Source organism: Nannobrachium achirus (assembly GCF_963921795.1).
Source record: "Nannobrachium achirus genome assembly, chromosome: 5".
Lineage (NCBI taxonomy): Eukaryota > Metazoa > Chordata > Actinopteri > Myctophiformes > Myctophidae > Nannobrachium > Nannobrachium achirus.
The window spans coordinates 56,755,098-56,781,289 of record NC_137814.1 but is presented as its reverse complement, the minus strand read 5'-3'; the positions used below and the strand labels follow the sequence as shown (position 1 = coordinate 56,781,289).

Genomic DNA, 26,192 nt, shown 5'->3' with positions numbered 1-26,192 from the left:
GACCCCAAATGTATTTTTGATCGTGGAACCTGAATTTGCAATGTTCAAATAACCAATGTATACATGGGTAAAGTAGTTCTGATGTTGATGCCATCGTGAACTTTTTTGCATGCCCCGCTGGGAACCCCATCAAGGACCCATGGAGGATCCCCGGACCCCACTTTGAGAACCACTGTGATAAACCCCAACCCCCCACCCACTTTCCTATATTCCTTAGGCCAGGGGTCTTCAACGTTTTCAGGCCAAGGACCCCTTAGTTGAAAGAGAGATGAAGCAGGGAACCCCCACAACCCGTTTGTAGATTCCATATAGTTCCATTGTTTGACAGCACAATCATCAGTGTATTTTGGAATCATGTCAATTTGTTCTAAGATATTTAACCACTTGAGCCACCATTACCTAATAAATCTTAGTCTGCTCTTTTTCCCCTCTACATCAAACCACTTTGCCAAAAATAGCCGATCTACAAGCTCACAACGCCTCGCAGCGCGAGACGTTGTGAGCTTGTAGATCGGCTATTTTTTCGCTAAACTTCTCCAAATATGGACACCAGGGTTCAAGTGGTTAATATATCTATCACTGAAAGATTTGGAGGACCCCCTGTAGTAACTCTGAGGACCCCCGGCCCAGGGGTCCCGGACCCCCTGTTGAAGACCCCTCCCTGCCTTAAGCATTCCACTTTCTCCTCTGGATGGGTGTAAGTGTGCAGCTTGATTAGATTAACGGGGAGGACCACAAAAAGCATCAATATATTTATATATCTCTTTTTTTGTCCGTCCCTGGATCAGTCTTCTGTCCTGAAATGTCCAGAGCAGGACGGGTGTGTTTTTTTCTCTCTTTGTTTCGTCTAAAGAGGATTTTCAAGATGGCTACTCTTGGCTAGCCCCCCTCCTCCCCCCTACTGTCTACCAGAATGGTGCAGGCGATGGGCCGATGCGTGAACACTAGCCATGTACAAATGGATAGGGAAGCTGTGTGTGTGTGTGTGTGTGTGTGTGTGTGTGTGTGTGTTTTTGTGTGTGTGTGTGTGTGCACGCACTTGTGGTACTATACATGTGAGGATAATTTTCTTGGTTCTCGACAAAAATGTTTGCGTTTTATAATAATAAAAAATAAATAGGATTTTAGACTTCAGGCTTTGAAAAGATTCAGATTTAGGATTAGGCCTTTAGTTTAGAGGTTGGATTTAGATTTAAATTAGTTAATTTTGACCCAATTCTATAAGTGTCTTCTAAATCCTTTTTTGAAGGACGGTTAGAATTATATGTATTTGGCCGCCGACCCCCGTCTCAAAATATTTTGTATCAGGGACCCCCCAGAAGCAAATATTCGAGTTACAAATGTTCACTTAAAAATGAGATATTCAGAGATTTGCACAAATGATCTACAAGCTCGCACCGAGTGCCGCGCTGTGAGCTTGCATGTCTGCTTGCATGTCTGCTATGTTTTCAACAGATAAAGCATTCAATAATTCTAGGCCTAAATGGATTAAGGGTTGGGGTCGGAGAGTTAACGCTGTTCCTGAAAATAGCAGAACAATTAGTTAACATTTACGTTGATTGAGTTTTATAGATGTAATATTTGGCTTTGAACGAGTTTGAGATTTACCCTTTTGTAGTGCTTATAATGAGATTTAGCATGAAGCCAAATGCACTGTTAGTAGACAGAATCGTCACGACACCCTACAAGATCACACCTTGCGAGCTTGTGGGATGTGGACCTGATGTTTTCGCTGCGCCACACCAACGCACAACCCAAGGCTAAAGGTGGTTGCACACTGCTGCGTTTTTCGTTGCGAAATGCGTTTTTCAGGGCAAGGAGAGAGAGGGAGATAGAGAGAGCAAGGGACTGAGTGGTGCGCGAAACGGGCGGCAGTGTGCAAACGTGACTGACATAACGTGAGGTTGATTTTTTTATTTGTGTTCTCCGAAATTCACTCCGATATTCGGTCCGAAAAACGCTGCAGTGTGCAACCAGCTTTACTCAAGCTTTAAAAAGGTCCTTTGTCCGAGTACATTCTAAATGCTAAAGAACGCCAACATTAAGCAGCAATAAAGTACTTCGAAGATCAAAGACAAACAGGTGAAGACTGCAAGCCAGCTGCTGGATACAACTGACAGATCCCTTCATGCTGGGTTTTGTTTTTCCCCAATTGTATGGGTCTAGGGGGGCGTGCACACACAGCCACTTCACACCATGGGGGCTGCAACTGCAAGTAGTGGTTCCAACTCGAGGTGTCCCCAGAAGAGACGGGTGCAGCCGCGATCCCGAAAGCGGTTCCCAAAGAGTTAAAAGCGGACCAAACAGTCCCTACGTCCCATTTATTGTCCGATTACATTTTTTTTACCGTGAATTGAAAGCTCCAACCTGGTTGAATGAATCATTCATCACCCAAACCAACTAAGTTTGATGGTGAAATATCCGCCAAAGCATTTTCTCATCTTTTAATTTGTCACGCTTCCAGTGTGTACAGGGACTTGAGAGAGAGAGAGAGAGAGAGAGAGAGAGAGAGAGAGAGAGAGAGAGAGAGAGAGAGAGAGAGAGAGAGAGAGAGAGAGAGAGAGAGAGAGAGAGAGAGAGAGAGAGAGAGAGAGAGAGAGAGGAAAGGTTCAAATGTCCATGTCCTCATAATTATTATAATACAAACTGATTGTGATGCTCTATTAACCGAGTTTGCTGGGGACCCCCTATAATCGCTTCCAAGGACTCCAGAAGTGCTGATGTGATCTGGGCTGACCCCGGATTACGACGTTAAGTGGAGAACATCTGAGGCGAGTCTCCGTCCATTCCATTAGATGACCTCCTGACCGCGTGATGTACACACATTCCTCCTTCACTACTGACGAACTCACAGTGACTCAGCACAAACGTGGCAGAGCAGCATGAGTCAGCACAGACTATGGAGATCGTCGTTGTCGGGTGAAAACCTTGTATGTCCAAAACCGTTCGTTTTGCATTTTTCATTTTTAAAAATGATTTAAACTAGTGAAAACAGCCGATCTACAAGCACACAACGCCTCGCGGTTTTCACTACTTTTGTGCGACGGCCTTGTACGATGAAGCAGGGCTTTACTTGCGAAAGAACGTACACATTGTTGTTTTTGAGACTCAGGGGGAACAAAGAGCAACAGAGTTGTTTAACCAAACATTTAATCTGTGGCCCTGGACCGCTGGCGTAGCGGTACGGGCACCTAGGCTGCTGCACCCAAGCCTGACCGCGTCACAGGTTCGATTCCCCACGACCTTTGGAAGCGTGTCACCAGCCCCACCTCTCTCTCTCCCCCCTCATTTCCTGTCAATCTACTGTAATATATCAATAATCTACTGTAATATATCAATAGAGGCAGTAAAAGGCCAACAAAAAAAATCGTAAAAAATAAAACGTTTTAATCCATCGTGGCTTTTCTGGAAGCCACACAAAAAATCTCCAGGACGACGATGCAGAAGCCGGGCGACGTTATGTCCGAGATGGACAGGGTCCACAATGGCGTGGCTGAAAATCTTAAAAATCTGAAAAAATAAAACGTTTTACTACCAAAAAATCTCTACGTTTTTACTACCAAAAAATTCAGAATCACCACGAAGCAGAAGCCGGGCGACGTCATGTCCGAGATGGACAGGGTCCACAATGGCGTGGCTGAAGGAGATCAAGCAGGAGGCCTACAGACTACTATGTTCTCTGGTGAAACAGTGCAGAGCCAGAGCTTCTGCCCACAACACCCGTCCCAGAAAGAACTCCCTCTCGCAAGAAACGGATTTCTCTGAGACTTCAAAAAACGGGAGGCTCGAACCAGGCCTACCGCGTACCGCATGTTCCTTGGTGAATCCAGTGCTGAGCCAGAACTTCTGCCCACAACGCTCGTCCCAGAAAGGACGCCCTCGCAAGAAGCGGATTTCTCTGGGACTTCAAAAGAGGAGGCTCGAAGACCAGGAGTAGGTTTTCTAACGGGAGGCGCAGCAGCAACCTGGCTGCCTCCTCTGCTAAGAGGCTGGAGATGGCGACGGGAACCTTTTAGCTTGTGACCCAAAAGAGAGACTAAGGCATTTGCCCAGGACCCAAAATAGTGAAAACAGCAGATCTAATCTCTTTTCTTTATGGAGTTTTAGTCACAATTTTAGTCTGAAAAGCATTTGTTTTAGTCGACTAAATGTATTTCGACAGTGCCTTGATGGTGACACATTGCCGATTTTAAATTTGGTTATATGCTGAAAATAGCCGGTAGATTGGCTACTTTCAGAGCGCAACACAGGCTAGTTTTTATTTATTTTTTGGACGAAATTGTCAATATTTAGTAGCTTAGTTTTTATTTAGTTCATGTTTCGTTTGTTAGTGACAAAAAGGTAGTGGACAAACATTATCCGTCATAGTCAAGGTAATCAACACTAGTGGGAAGGCCCACCCGGAGCCTCACCTGAGAGCTGCATGCCACAGGGGCCACACGTTAACTGCTCCTGTATCAGGTCTTGACTTGGAGCATCAACATGGTCTTGATCACAATCGCCTTGTCTACTCTGCTAAATGAGGACTTCAATCTGCCTGATCCCACCTGTGTGAGAAGCTGTGCAGCTCTCCTGCAAAGGCTGAAGGTTTTTGCAGGGGATGTGACCCTTGACTCACACACACACTGCACGCTGTAACCTCATCGTGTCCCCGGAAGGGAAAGCAGTGAAGCTTGGAGCAACGCCTCAGAACGTTCCTGATACTATAAAGAGATTTAAATATCACAAAGTGTTGTCAAAGGAAGTGTTTGGGTCAGGGAAGTTTTACTTTGAGGTTCAGGTAAAGGGAAAGACTGGTTGGGCTGCAAGAGTTGCAAGATCGTCTGTTAACAGACCGTGGGTCTCTCTGACGCTGCGTCACAGCCCGACCCTGGGAGTCAGTCAGTCTGTCTGTCTGTCTGTCCGCAGAGCCTCCAGGATGTGACTGGAGGAGGTCAAGGCTCACTTTCAAATAATTTATAATTCCTGCCCCTGGACTCGAACCAAGACCAGTGATTCGAGAAACCACCGTTGTGTTTCAACTACAAGAACAATCACGCCTCCCAACGCCATCCACAGTGACAAAGCAGTTTGTTCGGTTCAGTCACCTGTGAAAGCTTCCAGGAGTTCCAGAAGAAAAGGCTGAGGAACACGAAGAGAGCAGCCCGAAGGCGACGTGGGTTTGCTGAAGGAGGACGACGCGGCCTTCGAGGTGTCTTACGACGACGAGAACCTGGTCCGCAATGAGAACAGCCGCAGCGGACGCTTCTTCAAGACTTCCCAGCTAAGCTGATGCTACTTTTTTTTTTTATTGTAACAGTGACTGGTTTGTTGTAACTACTGTTGTTGGCTTATTAATCACTTTTATCCTTTTGTATGTTCCTGCTTGAACTAAATACATTTTATGATAAAAAGAAAAAAGAAAAGGAGGGTATGAGCGTGTGTTATGTGTGCGTGCTTGTACTACAAATATCCCCACAAATATAGTGGAGAGAAGAGGACAATTTTCACAGACCTTCCAAGAGAAATGGTTCTTTTCACGATTTTAAAATATAAATATTATATTTGGGCTTATTTAAATATATAATATGTATTGAGTTGGGCTTAGTTTCAGGTTAGGGTTGGGATGAGACATTTTAAGAGGTTTATGTTTAGCTGTTGGAGCTATGCCTCGTTTAGTTCCGCACCAGTGTTGCACACTGGGAAAATAAACAATCTACAAAGCTTTTAGAGCTGCTATTTTTTATTTATTTAGTAATCTTAATACAGCTTTTTGTAACCCATTAAGACATGAAAAATACCTAAAATGTCTTCTAAATTCTAATGGTTTTCTGTGGTGCTCAAAAGTTTTTAAATGTCAAGGACCCCTAGAATTATATCCATTTGACCTCGGGCCCCCATCTCAATTTATTGAGAAGCATTTAAAATAATACATACACAACGTTTTCAATTTTTTCCAAAAATAGCGGATCTACAAGCTCTATGGGGCTCCCAACCCCAAGAAGCCAGCTATGAAAGAGCCTTCAAAATCCGGAGGGCTTCGATTTGCAGGCTGCTCTATGAGCTTGTAGATCTGCCATTTTTCTGCTATTTCTGAACAGCCAAAGTATAAAAAACAATGGTTAATGTGGTTATGTGACACCGATACGTCCCCGGTCTTAATGGGTTAAAGCTTGTATATTTTTTTAATTAGTCATCAGGTTTTTTTCAGCCATTTCCAATGCCGTCCTAAAAACCTTTATATATCCTCACAGGTATAGTGCTACAAATCTGTGTGTATGCACCTTATGTGTCTACGTGCGTGTGTACTGTGTGTGTGTGTGTGTGTGTGTGTGTGTGTGTGTGTGTGTGTGTGTGTGTGTGTGTGTGTGTGTGTGTGTGTGTGTGTGTGTGCGCGTGCGTGCACGGGGCTAGTGCAGGTAATGGTCCACGGAGGCGAAGGCGCAGGATCCAGTGCCGGAGCGGGCCATGATGGTGAGGCACTGGGCGGCCTGGCCCACTGCCTGGGCCAGGGGGGGCTGCTTGGGCAGGTTGTGAGTCTCTGGGAGGGACACACACACAGGATACATGTTACACTCCTACTGGATGTCCGTCACAGCTACAAATAGGCATGTGACAATTATTACATAAACGCCTAATTGCAATTATTTGAGATATAATTATATATAATATAATATAATTAACAGGTTCTGTGCCGAGGACATGTTAACACGATGACTGCCAGGGGCCGCAAGTGGCCGCTAGAGTGCCAGCCATTCCTCCATAAGGCTTCATAGTAACATACGGTTAACCACGAAGAAGTGGCTAGTGTTTTTTCCGCATACAGTGTTATGAACGTGAAATGGAGGCCGAGAGCTAACAGCTAGCAATCGACTGTTTTATTTTTTAGAAGACCGATCTGAAGCTATTCAGCCGCAAAAAAAACGTTTCCGATGCACTAGGAACACAGTTCAGAGAAAATGACCTCTAAATATTACGACTTTGTATTGGATCGGGCGGCACGTTTCGGCGGCGTTACCCGATTACGGGCCGGTGGAAAGAGAGCTTTAAACTTTATTCTAAACCATTTTCAATGGAATAAATCGTCGCAACATGTAGCATGGCTCGTTGGAAGGCGATGGACGAGCCAGGACCACCCACGTCGCTGCTAGCAGCTCAGGGTAAGTAAAATAGCAAAAGAATATAGTATTGGAATGAAAAAAAGAACAGAAAATATTCGGTTTTAGCACTAAAAGAGTTAACACGTTTTTGGCACATTCAGATGATACAAAGCTGTACTGAGCTGATCCAAGTTATTTTTACTCAGGGGGACGTCGTCCTATGACGGCAAAATAATGTTTTTTTTTAATATACTTTTTTTTACAAGGCTCGTAAAAACCTCCAGCCATGCTACTGAATGTAGCGATCTGCTCATAGCATGCTGTACTGTGTCGAGCTGAACTTCCTCAGAGGGGATCGCGCACACTCACAGATTTTCTTCACGTTACTAAAAGTCTCCCCTCGCGTGTGCATGCGTGACATTCTGAATATTTTGCGATTTTCAAAGTGGGGGCAAAAGTCTTGGAATGCGAGAACGACAGACAGGAAGACCTACCTAATATTGCACTGTTGAGCGTGGAGCAGACGGGCTCCCTCTGGATAGCGTCTAGCTGGTATCCTACGGGGCTGCTCCAGGGGTCAGAGTAGGCCAGTAGGCTGAAGGCGTCCTGCAGAGGTGGGGGGGGGGGGGCAGAGAGAGAGAGAGAGAACACGGTCAACCACAGTCACAGTGTTGGCACTGTGTCCTTCTGGATAAAATCTGTAATTGATTGTCACTCGTCAGCTATTTTGAAAGGTGGTGGTGGTTGTGCTTTAATTACACGTCATGGGGAGAAGTGCATCAAGACACACAGATCAGCGGTAAAGTAGTTCGGACACAAACACAGGGAGAAGACTATATACTCAAGATTAAGAGAGTGAAGTGCTGCTTGTGTCATATTCAGGACCAACAAATATACAGTATATAATCATACCATTTTGTAATAAAGTTCCTGCGATATACTAGCGTCATTTCCAGCGGGAGTACTTGTACATCAGGCTGCCTCACGCTACAGAAACAGAGGGAGGCCTTATGGGCCTCATGGCTCTACAAAGCCTAGTTATCTTATAATATGCAAAATGTCAGAATATGTCATAATGCAAAAAGGTGAATAACATTCTCTCTATTGGGTGGAAACCTCATCACATCTCCAAAACTGTTACCTTTCGGGGTTCAAATGCCAATTGCCAAAGTAGAAAAAGCAGGAGTTCGACAAGCTGAAAACGCGGTTACGAGCTTGCAGATCTGCTAATTTTGATGATTTGTTTGTGACGCAGTATGGCATTAATTTACAAAGAAATAAACAAAAAGTTAGAATATGGAGATTCCTCACACTACAGAGTTCAAAGGGAGTATAAAACAATCTGGTCACCACAGGTTTGGTTTTGACTGTGATAGAAAATTCAATAATAGACTTTGGTTTGAGGTCTGCTGCCAGCTTGAGGCCTGGTGTCCTCAGGGGACATGTCTTGAGGTTGAAACCAAGGCACTGGGCCAAGAGCTGCCACTTGATAAACGGCCCGAGCGCTGCTGCCTCTGCTGCTGCCTCCATGCTTAACCCGTTTAGGCCTAGAATCATTGAATGCTTTAACCAGTGAAAAATAGCAGATATACAAGCTCACAGCGCGGCACCGAGTGCCGCGCTGCGAGCTTGTAGATCTGCTATTTTTTGAAAAAGTTGTGAAAATGTGTGCAAATCTTTGAATATTATGTATTTTCAAAGAGAACGTTTGTAACTCAAATTTTGCTTCTGGGGGGTCCCTGGAACTAGATATTTTGAAATGGGGGTCCGTGGACGAATACATATCAGTTTGGGGGTCCTTCACATGAAAAGGTTTGAGCACCACTGACATAGTAGTCTCTCAAGAACAGACTAACTGAGCTCCAGTTAAGTGAAAAGGACCTTTTCTTTGACGATGGCTGGCCAGATTGCTGACATAGAAACATAGGTTTTTCAAAAAACCTTAGAAGGATTCAAAAGACACTTATAGAATCGGGTCAAAATTTGCACAATTTTTCAAAAATAGCAGATCTACAAGCTCGCAGCGCGCTGTGAGCTTGTATATCTGCTATTTTTCAATAGTTAAAGCATAAAATAATAATACACCATAATGTGTACCTGTTCTAAATGGGTTAAGGTGACAAGTGTTTGTCTCGTCGCTATGACACCGACAAGGAAACATTGTAATAGCTTCTCATCTGCCACGTTAAATTTGTCAACAAGTTATCTTGATTATAAGTGAACTCTATAGCGAATTTATTTTTCTGAGTGTTAGTCACAGATTTTTATTTGCCACAGAGAAGCAGACTTTTTTCCAATTTCCCTCAGGGACAGGTGACAAGGGCAGTGACTCCAGGACGAATCAACAAAACAGAAAATTAAATTAATCTCCCATAAACTTCACCTTTTAACCAGTAAAACTATATTGCAGGAGTGTTACACACGTTATATGCTTAAAATTCCCAAGACTCAACAAATACATTCTGACTGCGTATGATACAATCATACGCAGTTCTCGTGATGAGAATTCTATTTTCATTTCACTTTACTCATTTTTGTGTCTGTAATCTTTATTTCTGACTTTTTAATTGTATTTTTCATCCAGTCATTTTTATTCAACAGGTTCGGTTGTGTATGGGTGCGGCCGCCCACTGGCCATTACCTTCAGCTAAGGATGGGACTATATGAACATTTCGTGTCACAATTATTGTGACGAAAGAAATCCAGATTTACAATATTATTGCAATAAATAATCAAAATATCCTCAACACCATTATTTTGAGGTGGAACAAAAAGAAATTGCAGATCTACTAGCTTTTGTGAGCGTTGTGAGCTTGTAGAGGGGCATTATTTAGCATATGTTCCACCCCACTGTATCAAGTATCTTATTTCCAGGTCCGTTTTACCAATATATATAGAGGGTTTAAATGGTACCAGATATGCAGCTCGGCAAATAAAAGGTGAATTGATCCCAGTGCATGACGGGAGGACAATTTCACGATAAACTTAAATCCCGACAATATGATTATGATTAGAGATGTGCCGACTGATCGCGATCGACCGATATTGTCGGCTTTGAGGACTGAATGTAACCTCAGCTTCAACTCCTACAAGTTGAACTGGATACTAAAGGGCCTCAGCCTGCAATCTCCTAATGTTTATACTTGTGTCAATGTTTTGTAAGAAGAATGATTAAATATATAAATGCTGCTACAGTAACACAATAAATAGAAGAATTTATGGATTTGACGCTATGATCGGGAATATCAATATCCGCCCCAAAAATCGCAATCGGAGCATCTCTAATTTTCTATCACGATAAAGGATAACCATTCTGGTCCCACCCCTAGTATAGCTTCAGCATGTTGTTGCGACCGTCAGGTCGCAAGTTACTATGAAAAGCTCCACCAGCTGTCCGTCACGTCACACTTTTGCCCTACTCTGATCTCCAGCACCGTTGCCCCCATCCATGCCAAACTTTGCAGACACACTCCTTGGATGGCAAATCACAACCTCCACCCCTCATTTCTCACATGGCCTTCTTCTAGCACCACCAGCAGGCTGATTTTTGCAAAACACATTGGACACTGCTCCTACAGACTTTGGCCAAAAATCACGCAAATGATAATGAATTATATTTATATAGCACCTTTCAAAACAGTGCTGCACAAGGCAAGATTAAGAAAAGCAAAGCCGTACAGGCGTACACAGTATCTCTAAAGTCATGTCATCAACATGGATCTGTCCCATTTCCCATATTCCCTCCCGGTTGGCTACGATTACCTTCTAAAGTTTGTGTATGCGACCTGACGGTCGCTCATCTCTCGTTTAGGGGGTCTTACTGGTTGGACAAAGGATAACCATTCTGGTCCCACATCCCTACCTTCAGCATCTTCTTGTTGGCAGAGTTCTTGCCACACTCCCTGCGGAGGTGTTCGCTCATGCTCTGCAGCTCGCGGCCAAAGTGGATCATCCTCTCGATGGCCGCCTGGCTCCCCCCGCACAGCTGCCTCTTGGACTGGGCCGACTCCACCTCTGTAGAGACACGGCCAATCAGAGGACGGGGTCAGGTGAAAGGAATGTACCAAGTTACAACACACACATACGTAAATCCATATCGTCTGACTGTTGTGTCCCTTGGAACATCCTAAAACATCCTAAAAGGGGTGCCCAAAAAAACCTTAAACAGGAATTGGGTTTTGGACAAAAGTCAAAAAGGCAGCTTAAACTGTGGACATGGCATCTGTCCATATCTGAACAAGATCAAAAAACAAAAGACAACCAGGGTTTGGTTAACTAAAACTAGAATTGGGAGGCACAGTTTAGATAAATGAAAACATTAAACTTCATGGACAAAATATTAAATAAAATAAACTGTATAGCGTGTTTACAAAACAAAGTAAAATCACTAAGATTGGACCCCTCAACCCCCCATAACTGAACAAAAACGATAAAACACACAATATGACATGAATACACGCACACCTTAACACATCTCAACAAATTACCAACGCACACAGTCACCCCTCCGCCACACACACACAAAGCACTCACCCATATGTACACACAAAAAACACTCCTCACTTGGGTTGCATTTCACCACACACACACAGACAAGGAGCACTCGCCCACATTCGAACATGGTGGCGTACACAAACAAATGGAGCACTCACACGACCCCGATTACACACACAAACACACACTACTGACCCATGTCTGCGTCACATTCGTCCATGTCGGCTGCATGTTTGGAGCTTCCATTCAGGAAGCCGTTGGAGGCGGATTCTGATACTCCATTAGTGAAATGATCCACTTCCATATCTATATCATTACTGACAGAGAGAGAGAGATGGAGACCGATCAAAATAGAAACAGAGAAAGACCCAAAGAAAGAGATTGAGAGAAACAAAGAGAGAGAAAGAGTGAGAGAGAACGACACAGGGAGAAGGAGAGAGAGACAAGACACAAAGGGAGAGAAAGAGAGGGAAACGGAGAGAGAGAGAGAGAGACAGAGACAATCAGGAGACAGAAAGGGCACACATGCAGACAGATGGGGAGAAAGAGATGGTGTTTGAAAACAAATTGCTGCTCCAAAATAGTCTCCTCATTGAGTTGCGCTGTACAGTACAACACCTCTCAAAGCCACTCTTTTGACCCATTTACTGGAACTCATCATTAGTTTAACCATTATGTTATGCTTTAACTAGAAAATAATAGCAGATATACAAGCTCACAGCACGGCACAGAGTGCCGCACTGCAAGCTTATAGGTTAGCCATTTTTGAGAAATTGTGAAAATGTGGCGCAAGTCATTAAATATTTTGACCCGATTCTATAAATGTCTTCTAAATCCTTAATCCAAATCAGTGGTTCTCAAACTTTTTCACGTCAAGGACCCCCAAAATTACATTTATTTGGCCGCGGACCCCCAGAAGCAGAGATTTGAGTCACAAACGTTTGCTTTGAAAATATATATATTCAAAGATTTGCAAACATTTTCCATTACTATCCATTATTCTGTGTCTAACATCAGCCAAAAACAGCCAACCAATAATAAGCTTACAATGTACATGACGTATCACATGGTTCATGCAGGTACCTGGTGAAGGGCTGTTGGCTGCGGCTCCCGTTCAGGCTGACGTCAGCAGCTGGGAGGGCGGGGCCAGAGACAGGAGGGCAGGGCTTATGACTGTGAGGAGAGGAGCTATGGCTCTTGCCAGACGTCACGCCGTTACAGCAGTTGCTGTCAAACCCTGTGAGAAAGAGTTAAAGATGAGGTGCCATGATTTTTTCCCCCCCTAAACATGATTATCAGGTATTATGATTATACTAGGAGGAAGATGCTTTCCAAAAAAGTGTACAGAAAGAGTTAAAATTAGGTTTTTATGTGGCCACACCCACCAGTTCATTAAGTATGCCTGGTTGTCATGGTGGGTGGTGACCCAGCTGAAGTTAGGCACACCCACAGTGTTGGGTGAATGGTAAAAGGGGAGGGGATGATAATGTGATGTCATTTTATCTGTGTTTTTGGATTGGCACTTTTGACCCACAAGGTGTCAGCCTCCAGGAAGAAACCCCAAACACAAAGGGAATACATAATTGCTCTTAACAAGCACACCAGGGGGTCTAATGAAGTACTGTCAACTTCCTAAACACATGAAAACCAGAAAAGGTACAAAACTATGGCACCGCCTCTTTAAAACTTTATTTTCTAAATATCCTGATTCTAACAGAATGGGTTTGCCGCTCGGACATCACACTCTGGCTTCACTGTGATGTCACACAAACAGAATCCCTTTATGCCCATATATAGAGATCCCTGATGTCATCAATATTAAGCCCATATCCAACAGGACTTCATATGGTAATGCCCATATATGGGGGGAGACAGCCCATATCTGTGTGGATGGTTCAGACAGGGATCTCCATGTATGGGCATACAAGGGATGTACATATACACAGTACAAGGAACACCATATATGGGTACCAGGGGTCTCCATATACGGGTAACTGGTCCGATATAAATCACTGGCAAGATGGCCAAGAATTGGCGTGAATCGCATGTCACCCTGAGGCGTCTTACTAGTATCAACATACTCTACCATACAGGTTGGACAAAATGACATTGTATTCATTCAAAAAAGTTACATAGTGCCACTTTAAGTTTGTTGTTATTATGTATTATTGATTGTATATACCTGTCAGGTAGGGCTGGGAGGTGCTACCTTTGTGGGAGGGGCTACTGAAGGGGCGGGGCGAGCCGGGGTAGCTGTCCTGGGACTTGGGACTCCGCCCCCCCAGACACCTGACCTCACTGTCCGTCCCGTTGACCATCTCTATGAACTGTCTCACCCTGGAGAGAGAGAGAGAGAGAGAGAGAGAGAGAGAGAGAGAGAGAGAGAGAGAGAGAGAGAGAGAGAGAGAGAGAGAGAGAGAGAGAGAGAGAGAGAGGGGGGGGGGGATTGAAAAAGGAATGAACAATGAAAACAAATCCTCACGTTTCCAGTGTCCCATGAGCCCTTGCAGGAAAGTTAGGCACCTAGTGAGCGGTACTATTTATGAGATCATTTCATTAACTCATTGAGTGCCAGCCTATCACCACTAGAGGGCGCCCAGTGACCAGAGAATAATAGAGATATGCTGGTAATGCATGCCCAAGCCCTGGAGCCCAAGCCCAAGCCCTACTTGCCTGAACACTTTCCTTTGTGCATGTACAGGAAGAGGATGAAGTTAGCTTGAAGTTAGCTATTGGCTACCAAGCATTTTAGAAGCCTTATTTTCGTCAACTTAGCCATGATTAAACCTTGCACACCTCATGCATGGGAAAAAAACAGAGAAGAATGAGCTCTAAAAAATCCAATGCAATCCTGGATTGCATTGGAGTGGATTTGTGCAGTTTGTTCACAGCTTTCAAACAAAAAAATCCGATTGGAAATCCATTCAGGCATTCTTGAGATAATCGCCATTATGTTTTACATGTAATGTAAACAAAAATGGCTGCCCTGTATGTTCGATGGGGTTGTATGGGGGTGGAACATGCAAAATCGCGATTGAAATCATGTTCACCAGATTTGATGGGGTCCAAAAAAAAAAAAAAAAAATTCAAAAAAAAATTTTTCAAAAAAAAAATTTTTTTTTTTTTTTTTTTTTTAACTCATTTAATGCCACCCTTTCACCACTAGAGGGGGCCAAGTGTGCCACAGACAATCCCATAGAGATATGCTGGTATATGCAGAAGCCCTGCAGCCATGACTTGCCTAAACACTTTCCTTTGTGCATGTACAGGAAGAGGATGAAGTTAGCTTGAAGTTAGCTATTGGCTACCAAGCATTTTAAAAGCCTTATTTTCGTCAACTTAGCCATGATTAAACCTTGCACACCTCATGCATGGGAAAAAAACAGAGAAGAATGAGCTCTAAAAAATCCAATGCAATCCTGGATTGCATTGTTGTGGGTTTGTGCAGTTTGTTCACAGCTTTCAAACAAAAAAATCCGATTGGAAATCCGTTCAGGCATTCTTGAGATAATAGCCATTATGTTTTACACTGTTGTGAGCTTGGAGGTCTGCTACCTGAGTTGTATGGGGGTTGTATGGGGGTTAAACATGCAAAATCGCGATTGAAATCATGTTCACTAGTTTTGATGGGGTCCAAAAAAAAAATTTCAAAAAGAAATTTTCAAAAAAAAAGATTTTTTTTTTTTTTTTTTTTTTTTGAATCACGTGTATACACGTGATTGGCACTGTGGGATGCGCTAATATATCACGTGTATACACGTGATTGGCACAGAATGAGTTAAAAGCCGAACTTGTTCGGGATCGGCACTCTACGATACGCTAATAAAGCCGAACTAGTTCGGGATTGGCACTCAATGAGTTAAGTGTCCCACGAAGCTTGGCCAATGTGACCCTGGACATGCAACAAACTTTGAGTACTTTGTGCCAAGATGTAGGCCACGCTTCAGAGCCCGGACAAAGCCAGATGTTGGAGCTTAGCTCGTTCCAGGAGCACCGCTCAAAAAGACCACGTGAGTTGTTAAGTATGACATCATTTTGTAGGCAGAGGAGAATTTCTGCCCCCAGTTTCCATGAATCTTTTTACTATTTTTACTATTTACACATTTTTCTTCTCTTTGTTGTTGAAAGGAAAGTGTTAGAATTATACTTTAGTCGTTATTTTTGTCTCGGATCTGTTGAAAATGGCAAGGGACAGAAAATGCTCTGGGGGCAGATTCTCCTCTGCCTACAAAATGATGTCACGGCTTAAAAGCCCCTATCTGTCAGACCTCATGTGTCCAATGTGGATCTCCTACTTTTGATGTTTTTGTGAGATGCCGTAGTGTGATCATGTAGGGTGTTAATTTACAGAAAAAACAAAAAACGTTAGAATATGGAAATGGGAGGTTTCTGCCCGATAGAAACAATAGCTAAAATAGCAGATCTACAAGCTCCCAATGCGTCTGTCAGCGACACGCTGTGAAACTAGTGCCAACTTGCGACTTGCGCACAAGTAACTTGTGCACCAGCAGAGCGCGCCATGACATGAGGTGCGCTCACAACTGACATCACGACTGGCACACCAGGAATGCTGGTCCCTCATTGGCTGTTAATGATGACGTTGCCAGAAATGCTGGTCCCTGATTGGGCTACAGGCTTAAACACACACAGCTACCTACTGTATATATGCAGCCGAACGCAGTACTTGCCGCTCTGCTGACGCAAGTAATAAACGAGGGTCTTACTTGAGCATGAAGAGCAGGTCAGGGTTTCTCTCCAGTAGAGATGGATACAGCTGCTGAGTGGTCTCAATGGCTTCTCCCATTCTACCCGACAACACCAGCTTCTGGATTTCTGCAAACACACACAAACAAACACATATATATTATACTTATAATTCCCCAAATTAATTGCTTAAAGCAGGGGTTTTCAAAGTGGGTGCCGGGGTGCCGCGAGATAATTTGATAATATTTAGAATTTATTTGGACACTTACAAATATTTAGTGTCATTTTAAACGTTAAGTTCATAGTTATTTTCAGACAGCTCTAACCAAAATGGCTATTATCTCAACGTTTTCCTCGCAACACAATCGCCAAAATATGACAAATATAAGGTGCTGGGAGTGAAAATTATGAATATAATGTAGCGGTGCCTCGGATGAAAGAAATATTTATAGGGGTGCCCTGAGCCAAAAAGGTTTGGGAGCCCCTGGCTTAAACCAGTGGTTCAACCCTTTTCACATCAAGGTCCATTATTCAAACTCAAAGGAGGTCCATGTCATATCGCAACAGAAACAACAAAGTGGTGCACAGACTTCAGTGTTTAACGGACGAAAGGATCACTTTACATCCCTCCCGATTTACGGGCCGTCAGAGTAAAAACATCATGTTCAATAATAAGTCACCCGCGTTCAACATGTTTACAGAACGTTATGGACAGTCCATGCTCACATAATCAGTCATCATCCTCGCTATTCATGGGTTGTATTTGTAGTCCTAAACCAGCCATATTGAGGACCAACACATGTGTTCAATTTGTCTGATTGGCATAGAACCCATGTTCTATCATGTTAATCAAAACACCGTTTTGGTCCTCAAAATGGCTGGTATAGGACTACAAATGCAACCCATGAATATGGACAGCCCTTTATAACATGAGATGTTGTGCGCTGTGATAGAAAGCATGAGGACCAGTGGCAGTATCTCATCATATAACACAACCTTTAAACGTATAATTGTTGTCGTCACCATTTATGAATGGACGTCAAGACGGACAATAACGGCAAATTTAGCAATTAAGAAATCTTAATCAACAAAAGAAAGAAAATTAGCCAATTCCTTTCCAGCGCATTCAGGTGTGTAAGAACAATAGATTGTTCATTCATTCCATTTTGGGTATCTTTATGTGCAGGCTGGCCGTCGGTTTTAGGGGCATTGTCCTCAAAAGATTTTAATTAAGGCACATTTGCATAAAGCTAATATATTGTTCGTTAATTTTCACTGATATCGCTTTATATTACATTTCTGACAGCGGCGGCCGTTGCTAGGTTACAAGTATTAATACGGTACGAGACAAGAGATGTTGCCAACTTGCAATAACCTCAAGACCAGCCAATGGTTGCTGTCGGTTTCCAGACCAGACTGGAAGCACTATCTCTAGGGTATTTGGGAACTGCAGAGCGGCGATCCGATTTTGGATTGTTTTTGAGCGGTGGTCACAACGCTCCTATACGTGGCCGTGTGTGTGGGTATGTCTGTCTCCGTCCGTGTCTGTCTGTCTGTATGTAGCCTACAGTACCTTTTATGACCACACATGTTAATGGAGGGGCGCTGTTTTCAGGCCAGGCCAGGCCAGGCACACACACACACACACACACACACGCACACGCACACACACACACACACACACACACACACAGGGGGGAAGGGGGGAGGGAGGGGGGTGGGTAAGAGGGTGCTGTTGAGACTAGCCTGGGGGCGGGGGGGAGACAGAATTCATAGATCTAGAACACATAGAATTCATAGATATAGAACACAGAATATGTACAGTACAGTACAGTTAGGTACAGTAGAGTACAGTATACAGTACAGTGAGGTACAGTATACAGTACAGTAAAGTACAGTAAGGTAATACGCAGTTATTACTGTTGTTTGAGCACGCCCAAGTTTTTTCAAAACTTTTTTTTTCCAAATCTTTTTTTTTTCAAAACCTTTTTTTTTCTTCAAAAAACCACCGCTCAGCTCACACGGGTGTGATTTTTATAACAGGGTTCCCACACGTTTTTTACCAATTAATTTCCAAAACTTTTTTCAGAATATTTAACCCAATTTCCAGGACTATATAACAATAATTCAGCTCAATAACAAGTCGCTTACTCCTACGCGCAATGCCCAAAGACAGGTAGTGTATATGCCAGTGGTTCTCAACCTTTTCAGGCTGACCCCCGAAATAATCATATTTTAACTGGGGACCCGGCACCCTGACGAGCACTAAGAGTTGAGGAACTTTGTATAACACGGTTCTATTGTGAAAATAGCAGATCTACAACGCCTCGCAACGCCGCGTTGTGAGCATGTAGATCAGCTTTTTTCACAATTTCTGCCTCTAATATTTGACAATTTGGCCAATGTTTAATTTGTCATTTCAGAGGTATTAACAAAATCAATAACCAAAGACAATGCATAGCTATTTTTTCCAGGACCTTCCAGGACCCTTGATCAATTCCCAAACTTTTCCAGTACTGGAAAAATATTTTTCTAATTTCAAAATATTTCCAGGAATTTCATGACCGTGGGAACCCTGTATAAATTAAGTCAAATTAAATTAAAGTCTCTGGATTCTCGAGCCGAGGCAGTCTGGACCAACGGCTATTTAGCGGGAGTCTCGGGTGGGGGCAGTAAATGAGTTAATTAGGGTCCTTGGCGTGAAAAGGTTAGAGAACCACTGTGTGTACTACAGGGCATTAAAAATGGTGTCTGTCTAGCTGGAAAACTGTCAAGATCTAATTTTAGAGTGGTATCCACATTATAAATGACACCAGGGATGTTGGGTTCAAACAATAAACGGCATCTCCGCATAGAACAGTTATGTTTCTTTCATAACATGTTCTGCGTTTACTCAACGCTTCCACGCGGCAGCCATTTTTAACAGGCAGGCAATGCGACAAAACATCACAAGGCATAAAGGAGAGGGTGGATTTGTTGTGTGCAAGCTTTCGTACAGTGATGAGTTTTGGTCAGTCTTTTGAAAAAATCGAATCCGTTTTAGTCATATTTTTGTTGACTGGAATGTCTTTGTTTAGTCTAGTTTTAGTCGACTAAATCTAGAGTTGATTTAGTCGACTAAAATGTATGTTGGCGGGCCTTGATGGTGTAGTAATGCCTGCTTTTACACTTGGTTGCATGCTCTGAAAATAGCTAATGAACAAACTCACAACATGTCGCAGCACTACGCCATTTGTTTTGTGCATGCTTTCGGACAAAATACACACCTTGAGAGCAGAACAATACACAAAAGCAGCTTCCTCTCCACAGGCAATATAAGAGTCTTCCTCTCTCAGGAGAACACGAGGATAAATATATCATCAATGCCCTCGTTAAGGAAACGTCTGCTATTTCTGTGTGTGAGTGCGAGCGTGAGTGTGCGTGCGTGCGTGAAGCAATTTACCTTTCCTGTGTATGTCCACATTGACTTTTATGGGTGCAACAGTTTATCTAACTAATCTACTACAGTACTGTAACTTTGTCACCAAGGCAAACATGCTGTCACCCGGTGACCCAGTGTTACTCACTCTGTCTGTTTTTGATGGAGGCCAGCTCCTCGTGCACGGCCTGGTCAGTGGACTTGGCGAAGGCCTCGGCTGTGGCGCAGTAGCTGTGGTGCACCAGGTAGGAGGCCACCATCCTGACACAAAACAAACAAGCAAAACCCATGCATTATTACTTTAGAGTAACTTAGTCCTGACGGGTGAGTAGCCTTGTTTCGATGTCCCATTGTTCCGACAATACCCAAGATTAACCCTACCCTCAGTAAAACTATGCCTAAACCTAACCCAGACTAATGGGACGTCAGACTGTCGAGATTCTCCGAATCGTGACGTCACTCTTTCATCCCCAGCGTTGCGGAGGTTTTTCTCCATTGAGAAAAAAAAACATTGGGTCATGAAGTAGAGCTCGGCCTTGGCTCTGACGCAGGCTCGTTTCTAAGCGGCAGAACCTCTGACGGATGTCTGGTGGGACTCTTTCAATACCTAGCCCGTTCCACCCTTTGGGTATATCTCTCTACTGATGTCTGTCGCTGGAGTCGCTGGAATCTGCCGCCGATCTAGGTGGGAAGCCGGTTTATATACGTTTCTCTAATGTCATATTGATGACGTCAGTCTGACACGTATGCCGTTCATGCCTGGTTGCCATTGACTCCGGCCTAACAATGGTAACTGTCTATGACGGTAGTCCCATATGACATGATGGAATGGACTATCTCCATATATAGTGTTCTGAACATCTCCATGTTAGGCCAAACAGGTTCTCTCCATATCTCCATGTATAGGTCTAAATGTTGAGCTTGGCAACGAAACGTTCTTAACACATCGGATGCCCACGTTAATTCAGGGTTTACCCTCGCAGGGGCCCATCGTCTCCATGGCAACACGTCATTTACGTACCTTCGCGTCGTGGAAAAAGTATCCGTAATACGTTGAGTAAATGTAATCCAAGTATGTCCAGTTTATTTTCACAATGATCTTTTCTTTCAGTCAGGACAGCTTTTTACCAATCTTGGGCCACAGCGTGTGTGTCACGGGCGGTAGAAAGGGTCGCGTTTTGAACATGGTGATTGAAAAAGCTAGACCAGGAGAGGAATCCGCCATGTTACGTTACCTCCGCCGCGTCACTGGGAAAATAGTATCCATGATACGAGTAAATGTAATCCACGGATGTCCTGTTTATTTTTACGATAAAGTTTTCTTTCAGTCAGGACATCTTTTTATCAAACCTGGGCCACAGCATTTGTGTCACGGTAGGTAGAAAGGACCGCGCATTGAACATGGTGATTGAAAAAGCTAGACTAGGAGAAGAATCCGCCATGTTACGTGTATCTCCGCCAAGACTCCGTTACTGGGAAAATACTAGTATCCATGATACATACGGGTCGTGCGAGCCTGCGAGGGGACGATAGAGTGCAGTGCAGGATAGGAACAGAAGCTTGTGATTGGCTGCAGGGAGACTGCACAACCTGGTCACGTGTACCGCGCTGCATTTTGGGAAATGTAGTGTTTTTCCCATAGTGTTGGCGTTTGATCACCGTGGTAGAGCCTTCATTGCGGTAGCAATGTACAGTAACTACAGTACAGTATAGATTATTGTAAAACGCGTCAAACGCGTCGTGGGCCTCCAGAGACATCAAAGAGATTGGCGTGTAGACACCTCGTGGGCACCCGATGTGTTAACAGGTCATCTTAACTCTTTTACTGCTAAACGAGCGCTCCTTTTTCTTTTCGCGCGTCCCCGGCGCCATAACGTGTGTCCGTTCTTTTCCCCGCCACAGCCTGTCTGAGCAGACGAGGGGTGGTGCGGGTGTGTACAGTAGCAGCAGCTCCTCTAACGCACGTCTGTCATCTTCAGCGCACAAACAATAATGCCGGCGGGATCACTTCTATGGTGGTTTTCTCAGCCTGGATCTACTTTCTCTATTTCTATGTCTGAAAACTGATGCAAACCTGATGCTCCGTAATAGCTGCACCCATACTGTTGTGGATTTTTTCACAGTTCCGTGAGCGATGCCGCTAGGCCTGTCACGATGTGACATTTTACACGACGATTAATTGTCACTCAAATAATTGGCGATTAACGATTTAATTGTGTTTTTGTCGTTGATAATTACATTTCTGTTTGGCTTTGAAGTTGTACATGGTAGATATGACACATAACCTAAATATACAAAGAAATTACTGACATATTTGACAACTTACTACTTAAAAAATAACTTTGATAGTGGAAATAGCCGATCTACAAGCTTGCGACGCGTTGTGAGCTTGTAGATCTGCTATTTCCACTATTTCGGACATTTTTCAACGTTCACGATTATGACCATTATGACAAAATAATTGCGATAATGTCAAATAATCACGATTAGACGATTAGGTTATAATTGTGACAGCCCTAGATGCCGCTTTATTTAACACAAGACCGCGATAGGAAATAATGGATGGCTATTTTTTCGATAAATTCACAAAGGTAAGCTACTTTGAGTGCTGTGAGCACACTGTAAACGACCTAAATGGCGGCAAAAGAGTTAAAATCGTCTCGTATAAGCATTGTGGTCTAAAAATAAACAAAACTGTTTCGGCGATATTGTCGGGAGGTGGCTCTGTATCGTTTACGATAGTCAGTCACTCGTATTTGATGCAGTCTGTTTCTCAGATTTGCACAAAACTTGTTTGGCCGTGGGCAGAAGAAGAACAGATTAACTTTTCATGCCGCTTCGCTTGTAACGGGCATGGAAGAGTGGGAACCTAATGTGCAGGTTAATGCAACATGACATTTCATTGGCTAAACGAAGAGCCTTACAGAGAATGTTAATGCATAACGAAACTGGCACATCTCCAGTGCCAGTGGTTGACATTTAGAACTCCTACACAGCACTGGTTGACGATGCACTGGACTGGGCACGAGATGCCTCGCCATCTTTGACATCATGGCAGCGACCTTTCTGTGCCCCCGGAGAACTTAGATGGTAGCTTTTAACTCATTCTGTGCCAAATGCCAAAATGGCTCCAAGGTAGCTGTGCCACGGTTTTGTATGTTTTTCTTTGTTGCGCAATCAAAAAAAATGTTTTTTTTTTTATAATTTTTTTCCCCACAGAATCAGACACAGTTGTTGTGATTCAGTGGCAAAAAGAATTTTGTCAATCAGACAAATGGTTCCAGAGATAGAGCTGTTTGAATGAAAAAAAGTGTCCATCCACTAGAATGAACACACATTTTCTCAATCAGCTAAACGAGGGAGCCAACACACAAACAGAGAAAAGCATCTCTCTGATCCCAGGTCATTTTGACATCTTTTAGAAAAAAAAAAATGTTTTTTTTTTTTTTTTTTTTTTTTATACAAAAAACTCAAGACGTCAAAGACGTCATTGGCACTGAACGCCTTTGCAAAAAAAACGTCATGAGACGTCATTGGCACAGAATGAGTTGTTAACATGAGGCTTATAGATTACCAGCTCAATGTACCGATAGACGCATTCTGATGTCATGTTAAAATCATTCTATTCACAGCTAACCGAGTTCTAAGAGTTGAGTTATAGATAGATAAATATATAGATACCTTTATTATCCCAAGGGGGAAATTAAGTAAGAGGCAGCACTGCAGTTAAGGTTACAAGTTACAGGAAAGTATGCAAAAAGAAAAAAGGACTGTTGTGTACAGCCGAGCGACAAAAACAAGCAAGAAGAACAATCAACCATACAGAGCAAACTTTATAAAAGTATAAAGTGTCGAGAACAGTTAAAAAGAATAGTAGTACTTAAAAGTTTCTATAATGGATAGATTGCAATTTTATCTTTTCTAAGCATATTGCAAACTAAAAGCACTCACAATGGTCCATCCATTCAAACATTGGGAACTACTAATCAACGCAGTGCCAAAAAGGGTACACATTTCCATTCCTAAACCTACCATTCCTACACACTGCCATTCCTACGGAGGCAGTGACCACCTAAACCAAACCCTAAAATCAGTAGGAATGGCAGGTTTAGGAATGGAGAGCTGGCCCCGCCAAAAAATATACACAAATTATATATATAAGTGTCTGCACCAAGACAATAATACTTAGCCTAAATACTTAAAAAGTGCAGCACCGGTTATGTTTTTCAGCTCATCAAGTGGATATATACCTCCCATCACAGATGGTTCATACTATACAGCTATGGCCCTGGCTTCTCTCCCTACTAAACGTCTATTCCGGAGTGTATTGTTGACATTTATAAACATGGACAATCTCATTTCCCTTCGAGCAATCTGTTGCCACGCAGCTTAAAACATAATTTTCTTTTTTTTCCCCCTCTTTTTAATCCCGGGGCTAAAACAGGACTTTCTCTGAAGTGAGAGAGTGGTGCCATTCTTTCTCCCCCGCATCAATCCCAATCCCTGTCAAATGCAGATTAATCCCAGTGGAGGAGAGCTAATCCCCATTATACAGCACGGGCCGATGGGAAACAGAGTTTCTTTTTTAAAGCTCTTACTCAAAGCAAGTCCCATTCTGCATATGTATTTGTAAATGCAGAGGGAGAGGGAGGAGGCATTATGACACAGCAGAAAGAGTTGTTTGGTGTGATTCCTTGCTGCGGTTGACAAAGTGCAATATGAACACAAACACTAAATTAAAAATGCAACAATGTTGCAACTTCACCCCTCCCACTTGACCGCTTAACTCATTGAGTGCCAGCCTATCACCACTAGAGGGCGCCCAGTGACCAGAGAATAATAGAGATATGCTGGTAATGCATGCCCAAGCCCTGGAGCCATGACTTTTTTTACAAAGGAAAGGACACTTTCCTTTGTGCATGTACAGGAAGAGGATGAAATTAGCTTGAAGTTAGCTATTGGCTACCAAGCATTTTAGAAGCCTTATTTTCGTCAACTTAGCCATGATTAAACCTTGCACACCTCATGCATGGGAAAAAAACAGAGAAGAATGAGCTCTAAAAAATCCAATGCAATCCTGGATTGCATTGGAGTGGATTTGTGCAGTTTGTTCACAGCTTTCAAACAAAAAAATCCGATTGGAAATCCGTTCAGGCATTCTTGAGATAATCGCCATTATGTTTTACATGTAATGTAAACAAAAATGGCTGCCCTGTATGTTAGATGGGGTTGTATGGGGGTGGAACATGCAAAATCGCGATTGAAATCATGTTCACCAGATTTGATGGGGTCCAAAAAAAAAAAAAAAAAAAATCAAAAAAAAATTTCAATTTTTTTTTTTTTTTTTTTTTTTTTTTTTTTTTTTTTTTAAGCCGAACTTGTTCGGGATCGGCACTCTACGATACGCTAATAAAGCCGAACTAGTTCGGGATTGGCACTCAATGAGTTAAAAAGACGCATTGAGAGCTCATAGATCGTTTTCTCTACACAACATGCCATCATAGAAGAGAGAAATGCCTTCCATAGCAGTGGTTCCCAAACTTTTTAGCTCAAGAGAAGACACAAAAGATACATTTGACGTCTCCCTGGGACCCAAACTAGTGAATATAGCTGATCTAAAAGTGCTTGTAGATCTGCCATTTTCACTATGTCTTAAAACGTATTGTTTTCCCCTCTAATAAATGGATTTTATTATCAGTTTTTAAAAAATCTTTTGAATAAAAAAAAAAAAAAAAAAAAAAAAAAAATGTTTTTAGCATATTTTTCGTAAACAGCTGAAATCAGTGGTGGCAACTGAGAACTTTGAATCCGTGAGCTCCTAATTTTGGATCATGGACTGAATCAGTGAGCTCTTACTTTTGGATCATGGACTGCCACTCCCCCTCCCGCTCCCCGATGGGGAAGCGGTCGATCTGGGCCTGGATCTTGGTTCTCCACTCCCTCATGTAGTCCTCGATGTCGAACACAAACGGGTGCTGGCCGAAGTTGGCGTCCACCACCTCGCCGGGGGTCTGCAGGCCCACCGTGGGGTACAGGTTGGGCTGGAGAGAGAGAGAGAGAGAGAGAGAAAGAGAGAGTGGAGTTCACAACGGGCCTGACAATTAAGGCCCTAACTGGACCCTCTTGGGCCTGCCTGAGGCTTTTAGGCCGGAAAACCCGAGAATGTGTTTGGGCTGGTGTGAAGGCTCATGCGAATTCTGGTGCGGATCAAACTAACAAATTCTAATCAGCAAAAAAACAGTGGTCATTATGTGCTCGATATCTTCAAAGTCAGGCATCCAACAAGCTTTGAACTGAGCAGATTAGACCTTCCATTGCAGTTATTGAGTTAATGGCCAAAACATCTTGAAAACGTTTGCTGATTTTCGATTGCCACTTCACACCGCAGTATGATCAAGTTTTTAGTTAAAATATGGAGATATAGAGACATATTGGAATCGGCCCTGAAAATGTAATAACTGGACAATATTAAACTATACATTCAGTGATTACAATTT

At 43.1% G+C, this 26,192-nt stretch overlaps 1 protein-coding gene across 1 annotated transcript in view; it reads right to left on the bottom strand.

Annotated features, from left to right (window-relative positions):
* Window positions 1-555: 555 nt before the first annotated feature.
* The window catches only part of ranbp9 (RAN binding protein 9), a 44,122-nt gene continuing 18,485 nt past the window's right edge, over window positions 556-26,192 (bottom strand). The window contains exons 5-13 of the mRNA XM_080726625.1: window positions 25,552-25,736; window positions 19,844-19,956; window positions 16,298-16,406; window positions 13,756-13,910; window positions 12,657-12,810; window positions 11,769-11,890; window positions 10,942-11,093; window positions 7,574-7,685; window positions 556-6,520 (exon numbers count right to left, since the gene is read on the bottom strand). Of these exons, the coding sequence (XP_080582751.1) occupies window positions 6,390-6,520; window positions 7,574-7,685; window positions 10,942-11,093; window positions 11,769-11,890; window positions 12,657-12,810; window positions 13,756-13,910; window positions 16,298-16,406; window positions 19,844-19,956; window positions 25,552-25,736 (1,233 nt within the window). The 3' untranslated portion in view covers window positions 556-6,389. The remainder of the gene's footprint in view (window positions 6,521-7,573; window positions 7,686-10,941; window positions 11,094-11,768; window positions 11,891-12,656; window positions 12,811-13,755; window positions 13,911-16,297; window positions 16,407-19,843; window positions 19,957-25,551; window positions 25,737-26,192) is intronic.